The following is a 27,091-nucleotide window of genomic DNA, read 5'->3' as shown; positions in this document are numbered from 1 at the left end:
ACTAGATGCTCCTGTTTTTCTTACCTAAGCCTGTCAATCAGAGCAGTCCAGCAGAGGTGTTTTGTTCTAACTCTTAGCTTCAGACTGTTTTATTGAAACTTATCGAGTGAGGCTTTTAAAAAAAAATCTGATCATAATAGTTGTACAGACCCTATCCATCCTTCAACTGCACTTCTGTCTGCTGTATCAATTTATGACTCCCACACTGGCATTAAGGTCCTTACAACAACCAAGAATGGGATCTGTTTGAATTGAGCACTGTGTTCAAATGGGCCTGCTGAGTTTGGGTTTTGTGTCTGTAAGAATGACAGTCCTCCCTCTTTCTTCTACTGGTAAAGAACAGCTATACTGGAGATAGGGCTGGGATCATCACATGCATTTTCGAACACATGTCAAGGGTAAATGAAAATTGAGAATGCATTTGCTTGCATCAGCCAACACAAAACAAGTTCTGTAGTTATGAGTCAAGTAATTCAGACACACACTTACCACAACATTTCGGAATTAAACGGCAACCTGGATTTATCAAGATTTGTCACTAAATCAATTACTGAGTAAAAGTTTAGTTAATCAATGCAAGCACAACTTCTACTTTAATTCAAAAGAGCAAATAGTATAAACATCGAAATCTAGGCTCAGTGGAAAAGTGTGACATTGGCAATAAGCCACATAGAACAACAGCAACAAATGCAGCAAAAATAAAACTATTTTGATTACAAATAATGCCACCCTCTCCTTGAGCATCTGGGGAAATGCTCCTCAGAAATCACTTAATTACTACACAATTATGGTGGATACAAAAAGTCTTTGTAGCTTCTCAATTGGTGCACCTTCAGAATTAGAAAGTTAGAAAAAGTGAAAATTTGTTTATTACAGATGCTGGCTGAATATTGGAAGTTCAATCTTCTGATTAACCATTAACCCAGGATTTTCCATGTGGAGCACTTAGATTGTTTCTGAAATGAAGCAGCAGCCTCAGGTAATAAGGATCAGTAATATATCTACTATCCTAGGAAACAGGATCTAACAGTTTCAAAAAGGACAGGTCATATTGGACTTTTCTTTCTCTCCCATTCTGGCATTACCTACCACAAGTTCAATCTCAACAGGTCCCACTGTTACAAGTACAATAACAATTGATATCTTAACTTGTTTGCTTACTTTAAGTAATTGGCCCGATGTTCATTTGGAATCAGAAGAACACATTATCAAAGGAACAAACATTGTTGTCCACTCACAGGTATGTTAATGGAACTCACTATAATTTATGTCAAAATGCTACAGCAATATCAGACAAGAGCAGATGTGTATTCGAGCATAGAAATTGATCGCCTGCTGCTAGAGTTGCATTGTTCACTGTTAGTTTCATTTCTGACTCCTCATTCAGAGACATTGAGTGTTATGAGTTCCTGCACTTTATGAACAAAGTCCACTTGCCATGTAAAGTTAATTAAAACCAAACAGAACCTACAGCTGCAATTACCAGGAAGGCATCCCGGCAATATGCCCTAAAATACAAGAAATGAGGTGAGCACTTAAGACAAATGTTGTGCAAAGTTGTCAATGGAGCTGACATCCATCCCAAATATGGTCTCAGTTGCTGGTTAGATGTGATATTTATGATTCTAGCATTTTTGTAAGTTCTGTGCTCAATTTCACCATTCTTCAAAACAATTAGACTATTTTTTTCTACTCCTCTAAGATACTTCATGAATAACCAGCTCCAAGGTGGCTATAGCGGGAAGGTTACAGGAGGCACTCATAAAATCTTAATGCCATTAGGCAAAATCAACATGCAAAACATTTTGTGAAAGGGAAATTATGTTTGGTTAACGTTCTTTGAGGAAATAGCATGCAACAAAGATAAAGGGATCCTGGTGGATATGTTATACTTACATTATCAGAAAATTATTATGAAAAAATAATAATTAGTGTTGTAAGGTATAATACACGCGAAAAGTTGGCTTCTCCACCTCCTGACGCTCCCTGACTTGCTGTGTTCTTCCATCCTCCTGCTTGGTCTATCCTGTATTCCAGTACCTGCAGCTATTTTTGTCTCAAAATAACATATTAACTTGGTTAATTTCGAGGTGAGAGAATTGGTTAACTAGAAAGAAGCTAGAGGTGGGCATAAATGGATTATTTTTCAGTTGGCCAAATATGATAAATGGTCCACCACAGGAAAGCTACATTTTGTTTAAATGGGAAAAGATTGCAAATCTCTGAGGTGCAGAGTGATACACGTGTCCTGATCCATGAATCATATGGAATATAAAACTAGGGACCATTTTTGACAGTGGTCTAAAGCAGTTAGAGTCATAGAGATGCACAGCATAGAAACAGACCCTTCAGTCCAACTCATCCATGCTGACCAGATATCCTAACCTAATCTAGTCCCATTTGCCAGCACTTGGCCTATATCCCTCTAAACTCTTCCTATTCATATACCCATCCAGATGCCTTTTAAATCTTGTAATTGTACAGCCTCCACCACTTCCTCTGGCAGCTCATTCTATACATGCACCACCCTCTGCGTGAAAACGTTACCCCTTTTAAATCTTTCCTCTTTCACCTTAAACCTATCCCTCTAGTTCTGGACTCCTCCAACCCAGGGAAAAGACCTTGTCTATTTACCCTATCTATGCCAGTCATGATTTTATAAACCTGCAGAAAGTCACCCCTCAGCCTCCGACACTTCAAGAGAATACAGCCCCAGTCTTCAATCTCTCCCTAAAGCTTTTCTGAACCCTTTCAAGTTTCAAAACATGTTTCCGAGAGGAGGGAGACCAGAATTACACAAAATATTCCAAAAGTGGCCTAACCAACTCGGATACACAATGCTCTGACCAATAAAGGAAAGCATACCAAATGCCTTCCCCATTATCCTTTCTATCTGTGACTCCACTTTCAAGGAACCATGAACCTGCACTCCAAGGTCTCTTTGTTGAGCAACACTCCCAGAGACTTTAATTACCATTAAGTGTCTAAGTCCTGCTCTAGTTTACCTTTCCAAAAATGCAGCACCTCACATTTATCTAAATTAAACTGCCACTTCTCAGACCATTGGCCCATCTGATCAAGATCCCGTTGTAATCTGACGTAACCTTCTTTGCTATCGACTGTACCTCTGCAAACTTAATAACTATACCTCCTATGTTCACATCTAGATCATTTACATAAATGAGAAAAAGCAGTGGACCCAGCACCAATCCTTGTGGCACACCATTGGTCACAAGCCTCCAGTCTGAAAGGCAACCCTCACCACCAACCTTGGTCTTCCACCTTTGAGCCAGTTCTGGATCCAAATGGCTAGTTCTCCCATAATTCCATGAGGTCTAACTTTGCTAACCAGTCTAACATGAGCAACCTTGTCAAACGTCTTCCTGAAGTCCATATATGTCACGTATTCTGTTCTGCCCTCATCAATTGTCTCCGTTACTTCTTCAGAGAACTCAATCAAGTTTGTGAGGCATGATTTCCCATGCACAAAGTCATGCTGACTATCCCTAATCAGTCCTTGCCTTTCCAAATGCATGTAACTCCTGCCCATCAGGATTCCCTCCAACAATCTTGCCCACTACTAATGTCAGGCTCACAGGTCTATAGTTCCCTGGCTTTTGCTTACCACCTTTTTAAGTAGTGGCACCAGGTTAGCCAACCTCCAGTCTTCCGGCACCTCACCTGTGACTATTGATGATACAAATATCTCAGCAAGGCATCCAGCAATACCTTCCCTAGCTTCCCACAGAGTTCTAGGCTACACCTGATCAGGTCTCGGGGATTTATCTACTTTTATGCATTTTACGACATCCAGCACCTCCACCTTGCAATATGGAAATTTTTCAAGATGTCACCATCTATTTCCCTATATTCTGTATCTTCCATGTCCTTTTCCAAGGTAAACACTGATTCAAAATACTCGTTTAGTATCTCCCCTATCTCTTGCAGTTCCACACATAGGCTTGCTTGCTGATCTTTGAGGGGCCCTATTCTCTCTCTAGTTTAACCTTTTGTTCCTTAATGTATTTATAAAATCTCTTTGGATTCTCCTTAACCCTACCTGCCAAAGCTATCTCATGCCCCTTTTAGTCCTCCTGATTTCCCTCTTAAGTATACTCCTATTGCCTTTATATTTCTGAGCCCACATCTGAAGTACTGTGTATAGTTTTGCACTCCTTATTTGAAAAAGATTGCAGATACATTAGAAACAGTTCAGAGAAGTTTTGCTTGGCAGATGATTGGGATGAGGTGATTGGTGCATTACATGGAATGTTTGTACAGGGGCCTAAAGCCACTGGAATTTAGATGCATGAGAGGTGATATTATTAAGGAAGATAAGATCCTGAGGGGACTAAACAGGGTAGTTGCTGCAACAATGTTTCCCCTTGTGGGAAAAACTCGGAGACACAGTTTAAAAATCAAGGATCTCACATTTAAGACAGAGATAAGGGGGACTTTTCCTCTGAGAGGGTGTGGTCCTTTGGAATTCTTATCTTTAGAGAGTGGTAGTGGTAGATATTGAATATTTTTAAGCAGGTCAATGGTTCTCGGGAGGTAAGCTAGAATATGGCCACAATCAGATCAGTCGTGAAAGTATTAAATGACAGATTATGCCAGAGGTTCCAAAAGGCCTACTCTTGCTGTTAACTTGTTTGTTGCATATGGTCCAGACTAATACATTGTGGTCTGAGGTATTGCTCAGGACGGACTGTCTGTCCTCTTCCACCATTAGAATACACAGCATCCTCCATGTCATTTTTCAGCTCGTTCTTCAGTTATTCACAATAGACAATAGTCCTCAAATTTGCACTTAGCAATGAAGTCATTATAAATGCACAAATATGATCAATGATAGATTAGAGAACACTGGATAAAGCTACTTTTACTCGTTAGCTGACAAGTTTCTTATCTTCCAAAATCTGGGAAAAAAAAAGTCTTGTTCTGAGGTAGTTGCACTACTGGTTTTCTGCTGTAATAGCTGTATAAATCCAAATTGCCTTTCTCAGAGGGGATATTATTTCATAATTTCATTACTTGCTTCAACTAAAAATCCTGCAAAGTAAATCTTACTGGGAGTCGATAACCATGGTTCTTTCTGAAAGACAGAACTTAATGCCCTGCTATATTATACTTTGCTGACAGCATCTGGTCAGTGTGAGGCAGCTATTAATAAGACAAATCAGTTACTCAGGAGCATCTGGATAACATAGGATTACAAGTCAGAATGAAATACATTGACATTGCACAGATAATTGGTGGCATATTTCTAGAGTAAGTTTAGGTCACTCAACTTTCAAAAAGCATATATGTACAGTAGAATTCCACAATGTAAGGACACTAGCTTGTGAGGAAAAACTCTGTGGAGCAGAAGGGTGACGGGAGATCAGTCTTAGATCAATCAAATCGAAACAAACAAGCAGCCGTAGGTTGTGTGATTTTTAACTTTGTAAACCCCAGTCCAACACCAGCATCTCCAAATCAAGCAGCTGTAAGGCTGGCTTCCCCAAATGCAGGATGTTGTCGACTGTGCACACTCATATTAAGAGACTTATATCTTGGTGGAGCAGACTTAAGTACTAAGCTTTTTCATTTTTGCATTTTTGAAAACTGGGGGATACCAGTTTGATAAATTTGATACCAATAGTATTGAACCAATAGTATTACAACTATTTGAAAATGCAATAAGATGTGCAGGTAGGTGAATTGGCGGTGCTAAATTGCCTATAGTGTTCAGGGATGTATAGGTTAGGTGCATGAGTCAGCAGTAAATGCAGGGGAATGGGTCTGGATGGGACATTCTTCGGAGGGTTAGTGTGGACTTGTTGGGCCGAAGGGCCTGTTTCCACACAGTATGGATTCTAATTCTAATTCAAAAAAAAATTGAAGTTCAGATTGTAGGCCATCTGGAGCCGAGGGTGTGTATGGAGGCATCAAGAAGCTGATCGCTAACTGTCACCAGTTGACAGATCAATAACAGAAAATATTTGCTTGCCAACCGCTAAGGGATTAGTTCCTAAATGGCTGAGTAGCTTGGAGCTGGAAACAAGTTATAGACACAGAGAGAGAGAGAGAGAGAGAGAGAGAGAGATGAAGAGAAGTGTGAAGAACTTTTCTCAATCTAAAATCAGTCAGTTTGTAATTCCTGGAAACGAGTGGAATCCTCCAGAGAAAGATATCTGAACAGCAAGGAGTCTGTTTGCCGAAGAAGGATCATCTCAAAACCAAAATAGAAATTGTTGGTGAAACTCAACAGGTCTGATAGGATCTATGAGAAGAAAGCACAGTTAACATTTTAAGTTCATTGGCTCTTCATTAGTTACTCAGGAACATCTGTAGAATATAGATGAAATATCCTGACATTGTACAGATGATTGGTGGTGTATTTCTGGAGTGAGCACTTCAGTTCAGGTCATTGTACTCTTAAAAAGCATAGACCTGCAGTCAAAAAGGCTTAGAGAACATGAATTCCACAATTTCTGTTGAAAAGCGACCTGCCTAAAAAATTAACGCTGCTTTCTTCCAACAGATGCTGCCCAATCTGTTCAGTTTTTTCCAGCAATTTCGGTTTTTGTTTCAAATCTCCACCATCTGCAGTTCTTTGTTTCATTTTAAGGATCACCTCAATGTTGGAACCAAGAAATAAAGACAATTGAACTGGCTTTCCAGTTTTTCTACCTCCACCAATAAACTATTTCCACATATGACTGTGTGCGTGCGCGTGCAAATGCATGAGAAAGAAAGAGAAAGTGGAAAAAGGTGGGTTGATTTGCAAGAGTCAGTACAGATTCCTCAAGGTGAAATCTCAGTCAACTAAATTGCTGGAGTTTTCTAAGGAGGTAACAGAAAGAATAGATTAAGGTAAAGCAGTTGATGTTGTTCACATGGACCGATAGAACACTTATCATACAGTGTCAGACAACAGACTTGTGAAACAAATTGTAACATTTGGAATGAAAAAGATAGTAGTAACATGGATACAAATTTGTCTTGAGTGACAGGAAACAGAGACTAGTGGTCATTGGACAGATATTAATGATATAGATCTTGGTGTGCAGAAGACAATCTCAGTGTGTAGATGATACAAAACTTGGAAGCACTGTAAACAACGAGACGGGCATTGTAGAAAACAAAAAGGACAGACAAGTTGATGTAATAGACAGAAATGTGGCAGCTGAAGTTCAATGTCGAGAAGTGTGAGTTGATGCATATTGGCAAGAAAAACAGACAATACAAAGTAAAGGGTGCTATGCTAAAGATGTGCAAAAACAGAGGGGCCTGGATGTGCATCTGTATACATGCATAGATCCCACTGAATGCAAAAGGACAGATGGGGAGGTCAGTTAATAAAGCATGCAGTATCCTGGGCTTTATTAATAGGGTAATAGAGTACAAGTGCAAGGAGGTCATGGTGAACTTGTTTAAATGCTTCTTAGACTTCACCTGGAGTATTATGCACAGTTCTGAGTGCCACACTGTAGAAAAGATGTGAATGCTTCACAACAAAAGATCCAAGTATGAGCAACCAGTTAGATAGTAAATTGAAGAGGTTAAGTCTGGTATTCTTGAGAGACAAAAGCTAAGAGGAGATTTGATAGAAATTTTCCAAGTCTTGAGGGGACTGAATAGAGTAGATAGGGAGAAATTGTTCCTGTTCATAAACAAATCGAGAATAAGAGGGCACAGATTTAAAATGATTTGCAAAAGAAGCAAAATTAATGTGGGAATAAAAGTCTTTCAACTACTGTGGTTTGGGTCCAGAATGCACACCTGGAAGTGTGTTGGATGTAGGTTCACTTGATGCATTTGAGACATTTTTTTCTGTTCAAATAATCATCCAAAATACAACGCAGGTAAATGGCACTATCTCATGATGGTCATTTGGAGATTTGGCACAGATTAGATGGGTCGAATGGCCCCTTCTGTTCAAGAACATTCCTGTGATTTAGTTTCTTGTTTCCCTTCCCGATATGTGGAAATATTGCCGGCTATGTTAAGCACAACCATCTTCCACAAATACGACCATGAATCTATCGAAGTACAAAAAAAGGACTTGACCATTTCTTTCTCAGCATCAATAAATTACTTTCCAATAAGTAAAGTTGCTCTTTAGAGTATTACATGAATAACAATAACAAGCAGAATAACAATAAAAATTAGCCCTTTTGAAATTGGAGATTAGCTCCATCATGAATCTAAGTCATTAGCAAAATTTATACAGAGTGAATGATAACTAAATCTACAATCTCCTTTTTGTTGCTTTGCACAACCTGACGATATTAAAAAGGTCACCTTATTTAATCACTGGTACGCTATGATACACACTTATAGTATCAATTATGGATGCACTTTTCCAGTAAACTGCTACATATCAGATATGCTACTATACATGTTGCTTCCTTGAAATCAAACTGCTTTGATCTCTTGGCTTCAATTATAAATCCCAGATAGGGATGATGGAATAGAGGAAATGAGAACACCTCATAGAAACAAAGGGTTGGATTTAATGGTGGGAAGAGCTTTTTTTTTCCCGGTGGTGGCAGTGAACAATACTGTTTAGGTCAGCAGGCTGAGTGGGGCAGACCCTGGATTCCTAGCAGCTGCTGGTGAGATGGCAATGAGATTCAATAATGAGCTGTGTGACACCCATCATCCCCAAGCCCACCACAGTTTACGAATGGCTGAAAGGTTAAATGGGTACTGCATTGCTTTCATGGTGTCTCGGTGGCCATTTAGCAAAAGATTTTCCAGCAACTTCCTGGATGGGCGAGTGGGGGAGGTTCCACTCCTGTCAGTATCTGATCAAGGGACCTGACACTGTGGTCTGGTACAAGGTTTGGTTTTTGGTGTAACTCCCTCACCATTTAAATAAATTTCTGTTCTTGACTTCGACTCTCTGTCCCTTCTGCTCCCATGATTCTCAATCTGAGATTCCCATCCCATCTTCACTCACCTTTCCATCTGGGGTCCCTCAGCAATTCTGGAGATATTTTCTAACCTACCTGTTCAGAGATGTTATTACATACCTCTGCAGCAGTTGGATTTGACCTTGGGCCTATCCTCTGGTAGGTGCCACTGCTCCTGCTAGCAGCAAGACCTCTGCCACTAGTACCATAGTCAGAGGTAAGGCCGAACAGTGGCCACATAAGTGACTGTAAAGCCCTTGATTCCTTCAGCCCCCTTCAGCCATCCCCTGGAAATTATGTGGATTCCCACTGGTTCTCGGATTAGTGGGTAAGAGCGCCTTTGGCCTAACAGAATTTCAGCCATAATTTGTGCATTTGAAAATAATCAGACAATTAAAGGGAAAGGCACGTCTAAACTTAAAGCTCATGAATAAACCCCAGTTCAATCATTTAGGACTATTATAACTTCAATTGAAACACAATGTGAAGCTTACTTAATTTTTATCAACTCAATGTCAGACCATATTTTTCGCACCATTTTGAAATGTTCGCTGTACTTTGTCCAGAGATGACATGATTTATTTGTGCTACATATGGACAGTGGATTGGCACTTGATCTGATCACATAATATATCTTCAATCGTTCGCTGAAAGAAATCGCAGCAAATAGTTCCTCTAGCTTTGTGCTGAATCCCCTTCGAGTATGCCCTTCCCATGTGGAGAGCTGAACTTTCAACAGTGCTGTTTGTTGGAGTTCTAATACCCATTCAAATTGTGGAAACCTTTTTCAACTTGTACAAAAATTGCCTCTTAGTTTTATTAAGTCAGACTTGATAATGATTTTTTTTTGGATCAATGTTGAACATTTTGACCTGCTCCGATTACACATACACTCTCCGTAATATCCTCAGGAGTTGATTGATAGCTTTATTACTTCAGTAATATTTTATGAAGATTGAGGTGCTACATGTCAGCTCTCAGATGATTAGCCCAGACTTTGGTTTTAAGACCAGAAAATTATTAGTACCATACATTAACAGTTTGGACATTGGATTGGAATGATAAATAAATCCTACACATTGAAATTTATTCACTAAAATATATAAATTGTTACTATCTGACTGACTGTGAACGTTAGTACTGAAAACAGCACCTAGTTGCATCCAGCCAGTTGCAAATAGGTAGCCATTGCACAGTTACTTCTTGTTGTTTTCCATTGGTCTCCATTTTTTTTTTAAACACTGGTGTGTTTATCAACCGCTTGACTGTACGTATCAATAGTGTCTCCTTTTTAGTGGAACCATATAGTTTTAAGGACAAACACGATTATGCAACTATTCTAAGTTGACACTACTGCCAATTTTGTTTTCAATTATTTTTCCCCACTTCTATTAGCTCCTGACTGCACACTGGTGTAGAGTTCCACAGCACCAGAAATTCTAATGTGGCTTACTGAAATATTTATCTTTTGTGTCCATTTTGCATGAGTATGAATGGGTATGACTAACTCTGCTGTTACCTCACATTTTACAAATATACATATCGTTGAATTATCATTGAGTAAAATTAACTCTTGCTGAGACAAGGTATTGTCAAGGCTAACTGTAGTTTCTCAAATGCTTCCCCAACTAAATAACTCCGAACAAGGAATAATCCTAAAAACCTCCTGATACAAATAGTTCAGTAAAATGCAGGGTAGCATATTTATTCACAATGTCTACATTGTTTTATAACATTGGAGACAATGCTGGGATTAGCAGACAAACTTGATCTTTATTTGCTAAAACTATCTTGATTTAGGTAGCGTATCCAGTAAAAAACAAAATACTTTAGTCCAATACTGGAAGACATGGTTAGTTTGAAAGGTCAGGTGAAGAGTAGGGATATAACATTTTTTGCTAAACAAAGTTACAAAAAAAATCAAATATTCTAAACTTTAATATATTACGTGCTCACATTTTTGAGACAAAACTCAGTACGTCAACACTGTGAAACACTGATTTTCTGATTTAACTTTTAAAAAGACAAGAAAAATGGTTAAATATTTCCAAAAACAGAGCACAAAAGCATTTTAAATTTATCAAGCGATGTGCAATATATAATGCATTCTTAATTAAGGAATGGTATAAATCTTCAAATCTGCAGTAATTTACCTTGGGCAGTGTAGACGAGCTCACTGTAAATAGCTGGTGGAATCACAGGTGAAGGCAAGCCTCTTAAGTAATGCTTCAGTGCATCTGCAATGAGGTGGATGTCATATTGTCCGATATCAGCAGCTGCTGTATCTGCAACATAAGGAACAGGGTTAGAAACTTTATTAGCATATTTCATTTCTTACTGTATATATATTGTTGACCACATAGTTTTGACTGCTATTATAATTTTGATTGCCTGAGTTGGGGTAAAATTATATTAGTTTTCTCATCCTCCAAGTTAAAATGTAGTCATGATTTATTACATCAAAACTGTCAGGTACTTGAATCTGCCAGTTCCACTTCTTGTCAACTTTTCTTCTTGTCAGGTCATCTCTTTGAAAGAACAATTTACACAAGGTGTTGTTATTCATTCATAATGGGACAGATTTTGGTTCCCTCACTAGAACTAAATACACAAAAATGGTTCAAAAATGCAATCACACGAACACTTTTTATCAGAGAAATGGATTCATTTCCAATAGTTACTTGATTTGTTTCTGCTGTTCTTGATCAAGTCTCTATTTGGAGCACAAGTGGTTAAAAGCAAAAAAAGGTTCCCTTGAGGCAGGAATGAAAATCTGTATTCTATCATTTCAACTTGAGCAGAATACTAGCTTTAAGATAATTGGCACGAATAGCTGTCATAGTCACATCATTAAAAATCCACAAGGTATCGATCAAAGGGTTGATAAGGATAAATGAATTGGAAGACAAAAGGGAAGGAGGGCAAAACGACAGATTCTTTGAGATGAAAAAGTCAAACAAAAAAAAACCGGAAAGCATGGAAAGCAACATGTCACATATTAACCATCCCCAGCGGCAGGCTAAAAAGGAACAAAGTTACAAGGTTCTAAGAGCACATTCCAGAGAAGAGCATTTGATGTAAGGTGCTAGTAAAACAAGTTTTTGAATGTCATAAGTGTGCAATAGCACATTATCAAAACTTTTTAGTCTTGTACTCAAATCCTCCTACAATAAAGACCACCATTCCATTAGCCTTCCTAATAGCTTGCTGCACGTAAATGCAAGCATTCTGTGTCATATCGACAAGAACACCTACTTCCTTTTGTAAAACTACTTCTTACCATCCTACTTCTTATCATGTAAGAAATCCACTGCACATCTTGGTTCTCCTATCAAAACAGATGGATGACCTCATATTTTTACATGTTATAATCCTTTGTCATGTTCTAGCCCATTCATTAAGCCTGTTCACCTTTACATCCTTTAATCATATGCCTCATGTCTCCTCACAACTTAGATTCCCATTTAACTTTGTATCGTCTGCAAATGTGGAAATATTAAATTTGGTCCCCACGTACAAATCATTGATATATATTATGTACAATGGGGGGAACATACTGATTCTTGTAGTACCCCTGTTAGACACAACCTGCCAACCCAAGAATCATATTCTGTCCTATTCTGTTTCTGCCTTTGTCAATCCTTAATTCATGTCAGCACATCACCTGCTTTACCATGTGCTTTAACTTTGCTAACCGACTTCCTCTGGGGTACTTTATCAAAAGCCTTCTGAAAATTCAAGAACAATGACAATTTCAAAAAACTTCAACAACTTTGTCAAACTTGATTTCTCATTCACAAATTCATGATGACTGTGCCCAATCAAAATATTATTATCCAAATGTTTCCATATATCACACCCTTTATACTAATGAAGTCTTGCATTGTTCCTACTATTGATGTATGGTTTACAGATCCACAGCTTCCTGTTCTTTCTCTCTCTCACGTTCATACTGTGGTGACAGTTGCTCGCTCCCAATCTACGAATCACTCCAGATTCTAGAGAATGTTTGAAGGTGATCACCATGTTCAAGTGCAAGGTTCATCTTCAAGGTTGCTTGTGTAGGAATATGGACTTTTTTTTTTGAGGTTCGTGAATGTGGTGCTGGAAAAACACAGCAGGGCAGGCAGCATCCGAGGAACAGAAGAATCGACGTTTCGGGCATAAGTCCTGAAGGGCTTATGCCCGAAACGTCAATTCGCCTGCTCCTCAGATGTTGCCTGACTGCTGTGCTTTTCCAGCACCACACCTTGACTCTGATCTCCAGCATCTGCAGTCCTCACTTTCTCCTTTTTTTAAGTTATCAGCTTTGATATTGGAATAATTGTTGACAGTTCATATACTGCTCTGTGTGTAGATTAGTTTGCTTCTTGTACTATTCATTATAAATTAAATTAAGCAGACCCATATAACATTATCTATAAGATAATGCAAATTGAAACGAGACTGTATCTCTTTCACTTGTATTCAACTAACTGACAAAACTCTTAAAACTTCAATTTATTCAGCAAAGTGGAGATGAATTATGAATTCTCAATAATTTTCTTCAATATAAGTATTGAATGGAATGTAATCTGACCTACACAAAAACCCAATAAATAACGTATGTCACATGGTGGAAAAAGCAGAATTCTCCCTGCTGACTGCATGGAGACCAGGATCCCATGACCAAGTCACCCTTTATTTACGAGTGCACTGTACACTGGCTGCGGTCAATCCCTGAAGTGAGGAGACACTGAATCCTCTTTTTTTAAATTTTATTAAAAATACACAGTTTACAAAACAGTTAACATTAACAGCTGTATACAGAGAAATAGCAATTTTACAAGGGAGAGGAGTGGCAAAGCCAGGCCCCAAACCCTACCGTTCAGTCCTCTGTTTATATCTGTCAGCCCAGGCTCCCTGATTGGCCCAGGTTAACTACTCCAATCAAGAATCTCATAGTCAATAAGATCCATCTGGTTCCAATCAGGGTACCAACATTGCCTCTAATTTCTCCAGCTACTGTGTGGAGCTGGGAAGTCAGGACATGGCTCGAGAAGCTGAAAGTGAATGCACCAACCTGCATCAGCAGTCCGGTTGGCATGCGTGTACCGCGGAGTGGAATGCGGCTCCCTGTATTACTATGACAATTTTATTTAAACTTAACATCAAGCCTAGGCTCTTTTTTCTCCTTGCTACCTTACAATTACTGCTCCACTCAAAAACCCTCTGCCTGTGCAGCAAAGGGTTGACTATAACTTGCCTGGAATAGTAGTTACTGAGTATGTGCGGAAGGAGTTACATTTTGCTGAGGCCAGAACAAGATGAACTGGGACCTGAATATATCACGTCTCTATCAGGGTCTCCCTTACACTTTCTAGGGAACTGCATGGTTTTCAATAGAACATGTTAATCTTCATGTACCTGAGTGTTGACCTGATCTTACTAAACAATTCAACTATAATAATATTGCTTTCCCCAAATGAATATGATTACTGGTGAAAATCTGTCAAAAGTGTAAAAGTGAGCCTCAAAGGAATCATTTAATTGAAAAAAATTGAGATTTGATAAGGTATCCAGGTAATGTAAGTCTTTCTTTCAAAGCTTTTTTTTAAAAGGTTGGCTATAGCCTTGTGAATTAGAACTTGATGCCAATTCCAACTGGAGGATAATTGTGCCTTTTATCTTGATGTCCAATGCATTTTGAGAGCAGTGTTAATATTCTAAAGTGGACACTGGAAACACATCAGTGCATTAGGAAACACAGAAAATAACAAAACTCATTTAGATTGATAGCCTGGCACAATGACCTGTCATTCATGTTTAGTTAATCCAGGTTGCCATTGAAACACTGGACATGAATTTTACAAATACTTTGATTCTCCAACATCACAATAACAAGTTCTGAGTTGAACTTGCTGGCAATTGGGTTGTCTTTCCCACCTGCAGAATGCTCCCTAACTGCCTGTGGGCCTCCTATCTCATTCAGGAAAATGAGTGAGCTACTGTTACTGCTGATGGCCTAATCTGAAGGCCAGTGGCTCTGAAACCTCAGCAGGGTGTTCAGGTGAGGTGGGATCTGCAGAAAGACACTGCAGACTTCAGAAGCTGGGCCAGGTAGATTGCTTTGAAATACTCATAAGTAAAATCCTAGGGTTGAATGTTGGAAGGAAAGCCCCTCCAGGGAAATCGATGAGGATGTGAGACTGCCTTTTCTTCTCATGGCAGTCTCTTTGGACCATTCAGCCTGGAGCTTACTTGCAACCCGGCAGCTACTTCCATTTAACCAGCTGCACCTTATTAAACTTTAATTAGACTGTGTATCATGGTAATTCATTGGCCACCTCCTTGAAAGGGGCACAGCTTCTCCACTTCCAGTTCTGCCACTGGGAAAATGCCCTGATGCCAATGGAACCACATTGGTGAGCTGACTTAATGTGGCTGACTTGAATTTGTCTGGCATGCCCACCTCCTGGAGGCTGGGAAAATCCTGTCACTGAGTGCTGACTAAGCCCTTGTAGCAGGTACACCTACCTTTGGAAGGCTCTGTCCCTGACACTATCCTCTAATCATTCTTCATCTTATTTGGATGGAAAGTAACCAGCCCTTATGTTTCTTTTAGCATTCCACTAGTGTCCTAAAAAAGGTACTGCAGAAAAATAATGGCATCAATGTGGAATGTCAGGGCCGCACTCTCACTGTCCGATTTTTAAAGTTTGCCCTAGACATCTGAAGGCAAAACATTATTTCGGTCATATCCCTCTGAAACTTGAGCTGGATTCAGACTGTGCTGTGGCCATTATAAAATTACTTAGAGCAGGTTGACCTCGTGTAAATACATTTCATCCTTGTGAGACATACACTGCAATATACAGAATTACCAATAAGTCAAAATCAACACTATAGCCATTTTGTTCCCAATCTGTTCCCAAAAATACAATCTAAATCCAAACCCGCAGCAGAAATCTACATAACTGATACCTAGTGCACTCCAAAAATGTATTAGTATTGCGAGGGCAGCAATATCATTTTTGAATCAAATTGAGAAAGGAACAGTCAATCCTGGTCATGCAAGATTGGAACATCTTCCTCAACATCCCTTAATATCTTATTCCATCACTCATGGATTAATTGTTGCTTTTTTTGCCCTCTCCATCCTCCAATTACTTTTTATTCATATCTCGTCCATCAATACTTACCGCATACTGCTATCCATGGTTTATTTTCTCATTTCCCATCCAACACTCTTGTGGTATCCCATGATAAAAACAAATCCAAAGGTTAACTGGTGAGTCTTGGCACACAGAGCATGAAAAAGTAACTGAATGAAATTTGCTTAAATTGATTTTTCACGGACGACACAGAACTCCAGCTTTGTGCCAGTATAAAAGTAATGATGTCAAATTGGCTTTCCACTTACAATATAGACTGCCTATTCTCTATTATCCATTTTGCATCATCTTGCAAAATCAAAATACTATCAATTCATAGAGTTCCTTCTTCTGATGTCTGTTTATGCAGATTCATTTGTATTCAGAGTGTACAATGGACTTGAAGAACATACTCAGAATACTGAAAAAGTATGTTTTTCTGTTCCTCCTTTGTAATTACGATGCTAAACTACACTGAACAGTAATGAATACACCTTTCCAATGAGAATACTTTTGTTTCAGTGTGTGATGGTAACACAGAGCATATGAATATACTATATCAGCTACCTGCTTAACTGTGAACTATAGAACTGCTATCTCTGCTGGAGATTCTTTTTTAAATTATGAATGGAATATTATGTCCTTATAATGCTTGCAGATATCCAGTGGCATTGCTTACAGCTGTACTGGGATCTAGAACACAACTGAGTTACTTACCGGTGAACCTGTCTTATTTGATTACTGCTCACCTATTCACTGTTGGAATTCAGATGTTTTACACTTCATGTGAATTGCTGGTAATTCCTGGTAAATCCCAGTTTCAAAAGGTCAGAACAGCCAAGAAGGTAACAGTACCAGCCATCCAGCCAACTGAGCGAATTGACCCCCATTGGATCACAGTCAAGTTTGACCATCTTTTTACCTGGCGGAACTGGTCAGAACTGGGGTATGGCTCACAATTATGAGCAAAATAAATAGGTGGAGGAATAGACCATCTAGTTCCTCCAGCCTGCTCTGACACTCATTAAAGTTGATCTGATCTTGCCCTCAACTCCATGTTCCTGCCTCTTTCTTATATATCTAGACATTCCAGTAATTCAATAATCTGTCTATGTAGATCTTGACTATATTCAATGACTCAGTCTCTACAGCTCTTGAGCATAAAGAATTCAGAACCCTTTAAGAGAGGAAATGCCTAATCTCTGTCTTAGTTAGATGACCCCTTGTGCTGAAGCTATGTCCCCCTCGCCTAGTTCTAGACTCCCCATGATGGAGAACATTGCCATAGCATCTAGCATGACAAGCTCCCTCAGAATCTTCTATATTATGCTTCAATAAGATCATCTTTCATGCTTCTAAAGTCCGCTGTCATAGGTCCAACTTTATAGGCAAAAACCTTTCCTCACTTTACAACCATCCTAGCAATTATCCTCCTCTGAACTGCCTCCAATACAAACAAATCCTCCTTACGTACAGAGACCATATTAACACAGAGCTTTTCTATAAAGGCATTCAGAATAGAATTGCCATTAAGGGATGTTCAGGGAAAACAAAGCAGCAAAATAAAGAACTATTTGTGTGCCCTTGATAATTTCACTCTGTATCCCAACAAGAAGGAATACAAGAAGTTAGAATTAAGGTTAGGACCTGGTGCCTGCTTTCCAATCTAACACACACATCCTTAAGATTCTGTACCATTGTACTTTTGTACCTAAGATGGCGCTGTAAGTGGCGATTTGTAATTTTTTTCACTGTACTCACATGAGTACATGTCAATTAATCTATTTCAATTTAAACACATGACAAAGGGGCTTGGAGTGAAGTTGTGTTGCTGTGAGTGAGTGAGTGAGTAAGAAGTAGGGACAGCTCTAACTTAAGGGGCAGACCACTCTGGTAACTGAGCGCAGCAGTTTCACTTAAAGAGGGGATTCTGTGATAGCAAGCAACATAATACTGAATTTACTGGTTACGTTATGCAAGTAATGAATATGTAGAAGTGACTTAAAAGTTACAATCTCATTTGAGTCAGAAAACAATGATAAACCATTTGACACATGCACATGGGTTTTGATGTATGGGTATCTGTTAATGGCTTTCTTACCTTGTCATTATTTCTAAATATCCCTCTTACACTATCACATGCGAAAGTTATACTTCTCTAACATGAAACACATTATTTTTCCAGCAAAATCTGACTGAACACATTCTTGAAACCTTGGTCAACAGTAGCAAAAGCGAGGCAGACATTTTATTTAAGTACACTCAATAGCAATCAATCATGCTCAAAATGTTCACCGTGCATCCAAATACAAGAGGTAAAACAATGCCTCAAGACATTACCTCTGTATGACTCATTCTTGATTTGGTTTAGGATTTTCTATTTTTTCTACAAACATATCTGAAAAATCAATAAAACACCAAAAACGGCCAGGATGAAAATCTGAACTGTACATTGTTTTGAAAGAACAGGTGACACATTGGCATAAATAGGTCTTAGTAAATGTAACTGCACAATACCAATCCAGTTCTTGGTGTCATACAAACCTGCGCTAAATTTATGACCAATTAACATCAAGTAGGCAATTCCAGGAAGGAGCATGATACTTGGAATGGTAATAGAAAACATGTTAAATTGGAGCAATGAGTGCTTTTCTGGGACTCTGTGCAGGGCTGAGTAAAGGAAATGGTTACATTATATCAAGTCATGCCTTGCTTATGATGTGGAGGTGCAGGTGTTGGACTGGGGTGTACAAAGTTAAACATCACACCAGGTTATAGTCCAACAAGTTTATTTGGAGGGAGTAGCTTTCAAAGCGCTGTTTTTTCATCAGGTAGTTGTCCTAGTTTGGGTTCCTGAACATAGATATAGAGAGCGGCAATTCCCCAGGCCTGTGAAAATGGGTTTTCGAAAGTGTTGGCAAATCCAGTTGGGACAGCTCCCCAATGCTACCCCAATTTTAAGTAGCTTGCAAAGCAAAAAGCTACCATAAGAGTAGACTGCTGATACCATAGATATTAGCAGACAGGGCAATGAAACCAATTAAATCCCAATTTATATTCATTTAGCCCAGCTCAACAACTTTGCCAAAAAGAATCCCACCGTGTCAGGAATCTATCAGCATGCTGAATGGACCCGACCCGCCCCCTCCCCCTCCCCGCTAAGGTTTGGACTGACACGAATGACTGAATTAACTGGCAGCATCTGGGAGCCACAATGCTTGAGAAAGGCTGTTAGCACTCTTCTGAAGGAGTCCACCCCCCACCCTGAGGTCACTCGCAGCACTTTGTCACTATTTTGGCATTGAAGAGAGGTTTTGAAGTGGTCCCCAGGGCTTCCCTTCTCCTAGCCAGCAGTGCTTACCTTTTTCCAAGCACTGTTGTGGGACCTCCTACTTCCCTGGTTCACTCACTGTCCTTAATTCATTTTGATTCCAATTTGTCCACAGCTTCGTGGTGATAAGCTCAGTCAAATAGCACCTTGTTATCCATGACAGTCACTCTCACCTTGCCTTTGGAATTCAGTTCACGGCCGTAATTAGGTTGGGGTTGATGACTCTGGTGTAATCCAAATTGAACTCCAGTGAACAGGTTCTTGTCAAGCAGATGCTGCTTGATAGCACTGTTGGTGATCCCTCTAATCGCCTTACTGACATTCAAAAGTAGACTGATGGTGTAGTAACTGGCTAGGTTGGACTTGTCTGCTTTTACATACATGACATATCTGGGCAATATTCCACATTATCAGGAAGATACTAGTGTTGTATCTGTACTGGAACAGCTAGGCTAAGGGCAAGGCAAACTTGGAAGCATATGTCTTCAGGATTATTGTGAGAACCTTGTCAGGTCCCATAGCTTTGTAGTATCCAGTGCTTCTTGGTGCTTTTTGATGCCATGTGGAGTGAAACAAGTTGTCCCAAGTCTGGCATCTTCGATGCTGGCATTTTCTCCAGGAAGCAGAGAAAGATTATTTACTTAAAACTTCTGGCTGAAGATTGATGCAAGTCTTATCTTTTGCACTGATATGCTGGGCTCCCCCATCATGGAGAACGGGGATATTTTGTTGTGCATTGGAGTTGTTTAATTCATGACTGGATATGGTAGGACTGCAGAGCTTAGATCTGATCTATTCTTTGTGGAATCACTTAGCACTGTCTCTCACTTGTTGCTTAGGCTGTTTGTTACGCAATTTGTCTGGTTTCGTAGCTTTACCTCATGTGAGGTATGTCTGATGCTCCTCCTGTCATGCCCTCTTGCACTCCCATAATCATCTCACTTGATGGTAATGGTAGAGTAGTGCATTATGCTGAAAAACAGATTATGCTGAAATATAATTCTGCCACTGTTGATGGCTCACAGTGCCTCACAGATGTCCAGTCTTGAGTTGGTAGATCTTTTCAATATCTGTCTCATTTAGGAGGTGATATGGTTGAGCACAAGATGGAGGCTATTCTCAATGTGAAGGCAAATTTTTCTCTCCACAAGGACTGTGCAATAGTCACTCTTACTGATATCGTCAGATGCACCTGCAGCTGGCAGATTGGAAAGGATGAGGTCACGTATGTTTTTTCCTCACCACCTGCCGCTGACCCAGTCTCGCAGCTATGTCCTTTTGGACTTGACCAGCTCAATTAGTAGTAGTGCTGCTGAGCCACTCTTGTTGGTGTACATTCTCTTTCTTGGGCACCCTCAATGCTATGTCCAAATACTGCTCGATACGGAGGATCACAGTTTTGTCAGCCCAGTGGAGCCGTACATGGTAATCAGCAGGAGCTTTCCTTACCCATGTTTGCCCTGGGAGAGATTTCTTAGGGTCCACAGTCAATGTTAAAGACTCCCAGGGCAACTGCTTCCTGACTGTGTACCACTGTCTCTGTTAGCTCTGTCCTGCTGATGAAGCAGGATATTTGTAGGAATGGTGATAGTGGTGTCTGGGACTGCCTGTGTAAGGAATGATTCCATGAGAATTACTATGTCAGGTAGTTGGTCAGTGAGATAGCTCTCCCACCTTTGGTACTAGCTCCCAGATATTAGTAATGAGGATTCTTACGGGGTTGACATGGATGAGTTTGCCTTTGTTGTTTTCGGGTTCTTCATCAATGCCAGGTGAACTGGCCAGTTTTCTTGTTTTTGAGACTTTTTAGCTTTGAAAGCTTGCCAGGCCATTTCAGAGGGCAGTTAAGAGTCAACAACATTTCTGTAGTCACAGCAAATCTTTTTCAAGATTTACTTGATCAACATCTTATTGTTTCATCCACAACAAAAGGAACTCAAAATTGTTTCAATCTGCAAGAAAACAAATCATCCTTTTGACCAGATATTGTTTTAAAGGAGTAAGAGTTATATTGAAAGCTTAAGGTATATTTTCACATGTCTTAGTTGCAGGAGTTTATAAGTAGGTCACCTGCCTATTGTTATATTGAGAAGATATCTTAAAGCTGAGCTAAACTTCTAAACTGGATGTTGTTTGCTGAGTCATACAAATTAATATTACAGTTCCACAAATGAAATTTCTGCATAAAACTTGCTCAATTCAAGTGAAAATAAACTGTTTTCAATTTGACTTTTTTTTTTACTATGGCTTGTTTTCTTCCCTGTTGAACTCCTTTCCAGAGCTTAGACTTTTATCAGTAAGATCCAAATGGAGCAATGATAAACTAGTGAGTCTCCTAAGCTCACATCTTTCACAGCTTTCCCTTCAGCTTCATAGAAAGTTCTCTCACTTTCACTCAGTGTCTCTTGTTCTCCACCTCCAACCCCATTCCCAACCCTCTCACCACCATACAGCTCACTGCCCCCTCCAGACAGGGAGTATGCAATTCACATGCAGCCACACTAACCGAGAAAATCCTACCTGATATTGCAAACAAAGCAGATTCAAACCTGGTTATGACTTGGGTGGGAGACCGACAGGACAGACCCAGCAGAGGTGAAGGAACAGTGGTAAACAGTGGGGTGAAACACTCAACATTGACTCCGGACCCCACGAAGTCTCCTGGCTTCAGGTTAAACATGGGCATGAGAATACCCGGTACAGTACTTATTGGGATTTTGGCTGTAGGCTCAGTTCATAGCACTCTCACCACTCAGTTAGAATATTTTGGGTTCAAGTCCCACTCCAGGACTGGACACAAAGTTAAAAAAAAACTTGACACTCCAGTGAGGGATAGCTGTATCTTTCAAATGAGACAGTAAATTGAGGGCCTGCGTGGTTTGGGCGTAACTAAGAGAGAATACAGCACTATTTTTTAAAGGATTAGAGAACCCCAGAAATCCTGCTCAACAATTAATGTCACAAAAACAGATGATGATCTGTTCATTGTCATACTCCTGTTTCTGTGCTCACACTGGCACTGTATCTCCTCCATGACAGTATAAACTACACTTCAACAAAAGCACTTCATTAGCTGTGAAGTACTTTGAGACAGTGGTTGTGAAAAGCACTGTACAAATGCAAGTCTTTCTTTGTGGAATATCCTGTTTACATATCTCTCATATGACTGTCAGTCAATACTATTCCGACAGCCATTTTGAAAACTTCAGTTTCTAATAATGGGGAAAGATTTTCAGCTTTACTGAAAAGTTAAGACAAGACTAACCATCAACTCCACAACTTCTCATGATTTCTAATAACCCAATCTGCAAATCAGAATGACAACTCACAGCCTTAGTGTGGGTGGTTATCCCATTGTGTTATTTTTAATCAGTCATGGTGTGGAGGTGCCAGTATTGGACTGGGGTAGACAAAGTCACACAACACCAGGTTATAGTCCAACAGGTTTATTTGAAATTGTAAGCTTTTGGAGCACAAGGAAAGTGACAAAGGAGCAGTGCTCTAGAAGCTTGTGATTTCAAATAAACCTGTTGGACTAAAACCTGGTATCATGTGCCTTCTGACTTTTGGCATGAGTTACAGCTTTAGTAGCACTGTTTCCACTTTAATGAGTTCCTACTTGCTAAGTACACCCCACATGGATGCAACACATTCGAACGTTAATGATTCATTAATGATGCAACATTAATGATTCAAATAAGGAAAAGAGTCAGAAGTCTCATGGTACCAAGTTATAGGCCAATAAGTTTATTTGAAATCACAAGCTTTCAAAGAGTAACCCCTTCATCACCTCCCTTGTGCTCCGAAAGCTTGCGATTTCAAATAAACCTGTTGGACTATAACTTGGTGTCGTGTGACGTCTGATTTTTGCATTACAGCAAAACATAGAGTCATAGAGATGTACAGCATGGAAACAGACCCTTTGGTCCAACCCGACCATGCCGACCAGATACCCCAACCACCTGCTAGTTCCACCTGCCAGCACCCGGCCCATGGAGGTCCTGGAGAGTGTTGCTGAACAAAGAGACCGTAGAATGCAGCTTCAGAGTTCCTTGAAAGTGGAGTCGCAGGTAGATAGGATAGTGAAGGAGGTGTTTGGTTTGCTTTCCTTTATTGGTCAGAGTATTGAGTACAAGAGTTTGGAGGTCATGTTGCGGCTGTACAGTTGATGGTTAGGCCACTGTTGGAATATTGTGTGCAATTCTGGTCTCCTTCCTGTTGGAAAGATGTTATCATAGAGTCATAGAGATGTCCAGCATGGAAACAGACCCTTTGGTCCAATCCGTCCATACCGACCAGACATCCCAACCCAATCTAGTCTCACCTGCCAGCACCCGGTCCATATTGCTCCAAATCCTTCCTATTCATATACCCATCCAAATGCCTCTTAAATGTTGCAATTGTACCAGCCTCCACCACTTCCTTTGGCAGCTCATGTCATACACGTACCACCCTCTGCGTAAAAGAGTTGCCCCTTAGCTCTCTTTTATATCTTTCCCCTCTCACCCTAAACCTATGCCCTCTAGTTCAGGACTCCCCCATCCCAGGGAAAAGACTTTGTCTATTTATCCTATCCATGCCCCTCATAATTTTGTAAACCTCTATAAGGTCACCCCTCAGCCTCCGACACTCCAGGGAAAACAGCCCCAGCCTGTTCAGCCTCTCCCTATAGCTCAAATCCACCAACCCTGGCAACATCCTTGTAAATCTTTTCTGAACCCTTTCAAGTTTCACAACATCTTTCCAATAGGAAGGAGACCAGAATTGCACGCAATATTCCAACAGTGGCCTAAGCAATGTCCTGTACAGCCGCAACATGACCTCCCAACTCTTGTACTCATTACTCTGACAATAAAGGAAAGCATACCAAACGCCACCTTCAATATCCTATCTACCTGCGAGCCCACTTTCAAAGAGCTATGAACCTGCACTCCAAGGTCTCTTTTGTTCAGCAACACTCCCTAGGACCTTACCATTAAGTCCTGCTCAGATTTGCTTTCCCAAAATGCAGCACCTTGCATTTATCTGAATTAAACGCCATCTGCCACTTCTCAGCCCATTGGCCCATCTGGTCCAGATCCTGTTGTAATCTGAGGTAACCCTCTTCGCTGTCCACTACACCTCCAATTTTGGTGTCATCTGCAAACTTACTAACTGTACCTCTTATGCTCGCATCCAAATCATTTATGTAAATGACAAAAAGTAGAGGACCCAGCACTGATCCTTGTGGCACTCCACTGGTCACAGGCCTCCAGTCTGAAAAACAACCCTCCACCATCATCCTCTGTCTTCTACCTTTGAGCCAGTTCTGTATCCAAATGGCTAGTTCTCCCTGTATTCCATGAGATCTAACCTTGCTAATCAGTCTCTCATGGGGAACCTTGTCGAACGTCTTACTGAAGTCCAAATAGATCACATCTACTACTCTTCCCTCATCAATCTTCTTGGTTACTTTTTCAAAAAAACAACCGAGTTTGTGAGACATGATTTCCCACGCACAAAGCCATGTTGACTATCCCGAATCAGTCCTTGCCTTTCCAAATTCATGTACATTCTGTCCCTCAGGATTCCCTCCAACAACTTGCCCACCACCGAGGTCAGTCTCACCGGTCTATAGTTCCCTGGCTTGTCTTTACTGCCCTTCTTAAACAGTGGCACCACGTTTGCCAACCTCCAGTCTTCCGGCACCTCACCTGTGACTATCGATGATACAAATATCTCAGCAAGAGGCCCAGCAATCACTTCTCTAGCTTCCCACAGAGTTCTTGGGTACACCTGATCAGGTCTTGGGGAGTTATCTGCCTTTAATCGTTTCAAGACATCCAGCACTTCCTCCTCTGTAATCTGGACATTTTGCAAGATGTCACCATTTATTTCCCTACAGTCTATGTCTTCCATCTCCTTTTCCACAGTAAATACTGATGCAAAATACTCATTTAGTATCTCCCCCATTTTCTGCAGTTTCACACAAAGCCTGCCTTGCTGATCTTTGAGGGGCCCTATTCTCTCCCTAGTTACCCTTTTGTCCTTAATATATTTGTAAAAACTCTTTGGATTCACCTTAATTCTATTTGCCAAAGCTGTCTCATGTTCCCTTTTTGCACTCCTGATTTCCCTCTTAAGTATACCCCTACTGCCTTTATACTCTTCTAAGGATTCACTCGATCTATCCGGTCTATACCTGACATATGCTTCCTTCTTTTTCTTAACCAAACCCTTAATTTCTTTAGTCATCCAGCATTCCCTATACCTACCAGCCTTTCCTTTCTCCCTGACAGGAATATACTTTCTCTGGATTCTTGTTATTTCATTTCTGAAGGCTTCCCATTTTCCAGCCATCCCTTTACCTGCGAACATCTGCCTCCAATCAGCTTTCGAAAGTTCTTGCCTAATACCGCTTTTCTCCAATTTAGAACGTCAACTTTTAGATCTGGTCTATCCTTTTCCATCACTATTTTAAAACAAATAGAATTATGGTCGCTGGCCCCCAAGTGCTCTCCCACTGACACCTCAGTCACCTGCCCTGCCTTATTTCCCAAGAATAGGTCAAGTTGTGCACCTTCTCCAGTAGGTACATCCACATACTGAATCAGAACATTGTCTTGTACACACTTAACAAATTCCTCTCCAACTGAGCCTTTAACACTATGGCAGTCCCAATCGATGTTTGGAAAGTTAAAGTCTCCTACCATAACTACCCTATTATTCTTACAGATAGCTGAGATCTCCTTACAAGTTTGTTTCTCAATTTCCCTCTGATTATTAGGGGGTCTATAATACAATCCCAATAAGGTGATCATCCCTTTCTTATTTCTCAGTTCCACCCAAATAACTTCCCTGGATGTATTTCTGGGAATATCCTCCCTCAGCACAACTGTAATGCTATCCCTTATCAAAAATGCCACCCCCCTCCTCTCTTGCCTCCCTTTCTATCCTTCCTGTAGCATTTGTATCCTGGAACATTAAACTGCCAGTCCTGCTCATCCCTGAGCCATGTTTCCGTAATTGCTATGATCTCCCAGTCCCATGTTCCTAACCATGCCCTGAGTTCATCTGCCTTCCCTGTTAGGCCCCTTGCATTGAAATAAATGCAGTTTAATTTATTCGTCCTACCTTGTCCCTGCCTGCCCTGACTGTTTGACTCACTTCTGTTCTCAACTGTACCAGTCTCAGAAACAGTTTGAAACTGATTATTCAATATACCCCTGTTTAAATTACTCTTTGTACTTCTTGTTGACAGAATGGGCCTGTTTAATACTATTTTCCAGAATCTACTGCAGTTTCTTTTCTGCTGTGCAGAATGGATTTTATTCTATTTTCATTCTTGATTTCAATGTAAATGTGCTGGATTTGCCAAATGAAGACTCACACAAGAAAGCACTGGGAGTCATAATCAATGATGAATTTAAGAATGTATTGCTTCAAGTTTTCTGTTTTAGCTCTGAACTTGGATAAATATGTCGATTTGAATCCTTAGAGAATGCCACATTTTCTCCTTAAGACAAACAGGGCTTGGAATTGATTCCAAGGAAATGGACTAGCAGTAATGAACTGGTAGAGCACCAGCTGCTCTCCAACATGGTGTGCTTCAGGAGTAGTATTCAGACATTGTCCCAAATACCACAATCACCATTACTTGATATGTCCTGTCCCACAGACCCAGCAAAGGTGGCGGCACAATGGTATACAGTTGGGAGAGAGATGCCCTGGGAGTGCCCAACATT

At 40.2% G+C, this 27,091-nt stretch overlaps 1 protein-coding gene across 1 annotated transcript in view; it reads right to left on the bottom strand.

The window, feature by feature from the left end:
* pik3r3b (phosphoinositide-3-kinase, regulatory subunit 3b (gamma)) overlaps positions 1-27,091 on the bottom strand; it is a 555,201-nt gene that overhangs the window by 227,888 nt on the left and 300,222 nt on the right. The window contains exon 5 of the mRNA XM_072574352.1: positions 11,057-11,188. Coding sequence (XP_072430453.1) covers positions 11,057-11,188 — 132 coding nt within the window. The remainder of the gene's footprint in view (positions 1-11,056; positions 11,189-27,091) is intronic.

Source organism: Chiloscyllium punctatum, chromosome 7 (genome assembly GCF_047496795.1).
Source record: "Chiloscyllium punctatum isolate Juve2018m chromosome 7, sChiPun1.3, whole genome shotgun sequence".
Lineage (NCBI taxonomy): Eukaryota > Metazoa > Chordata > Chondrichthyes > Orectolobiformes > Hemiscylliidae > Chiloscyllium > Chiloscyllium punctatum.
Note: the sequence above shows the minus strand (reverse complement) of the source record. Positions and strands in the feature narration are given on the sequence as shown.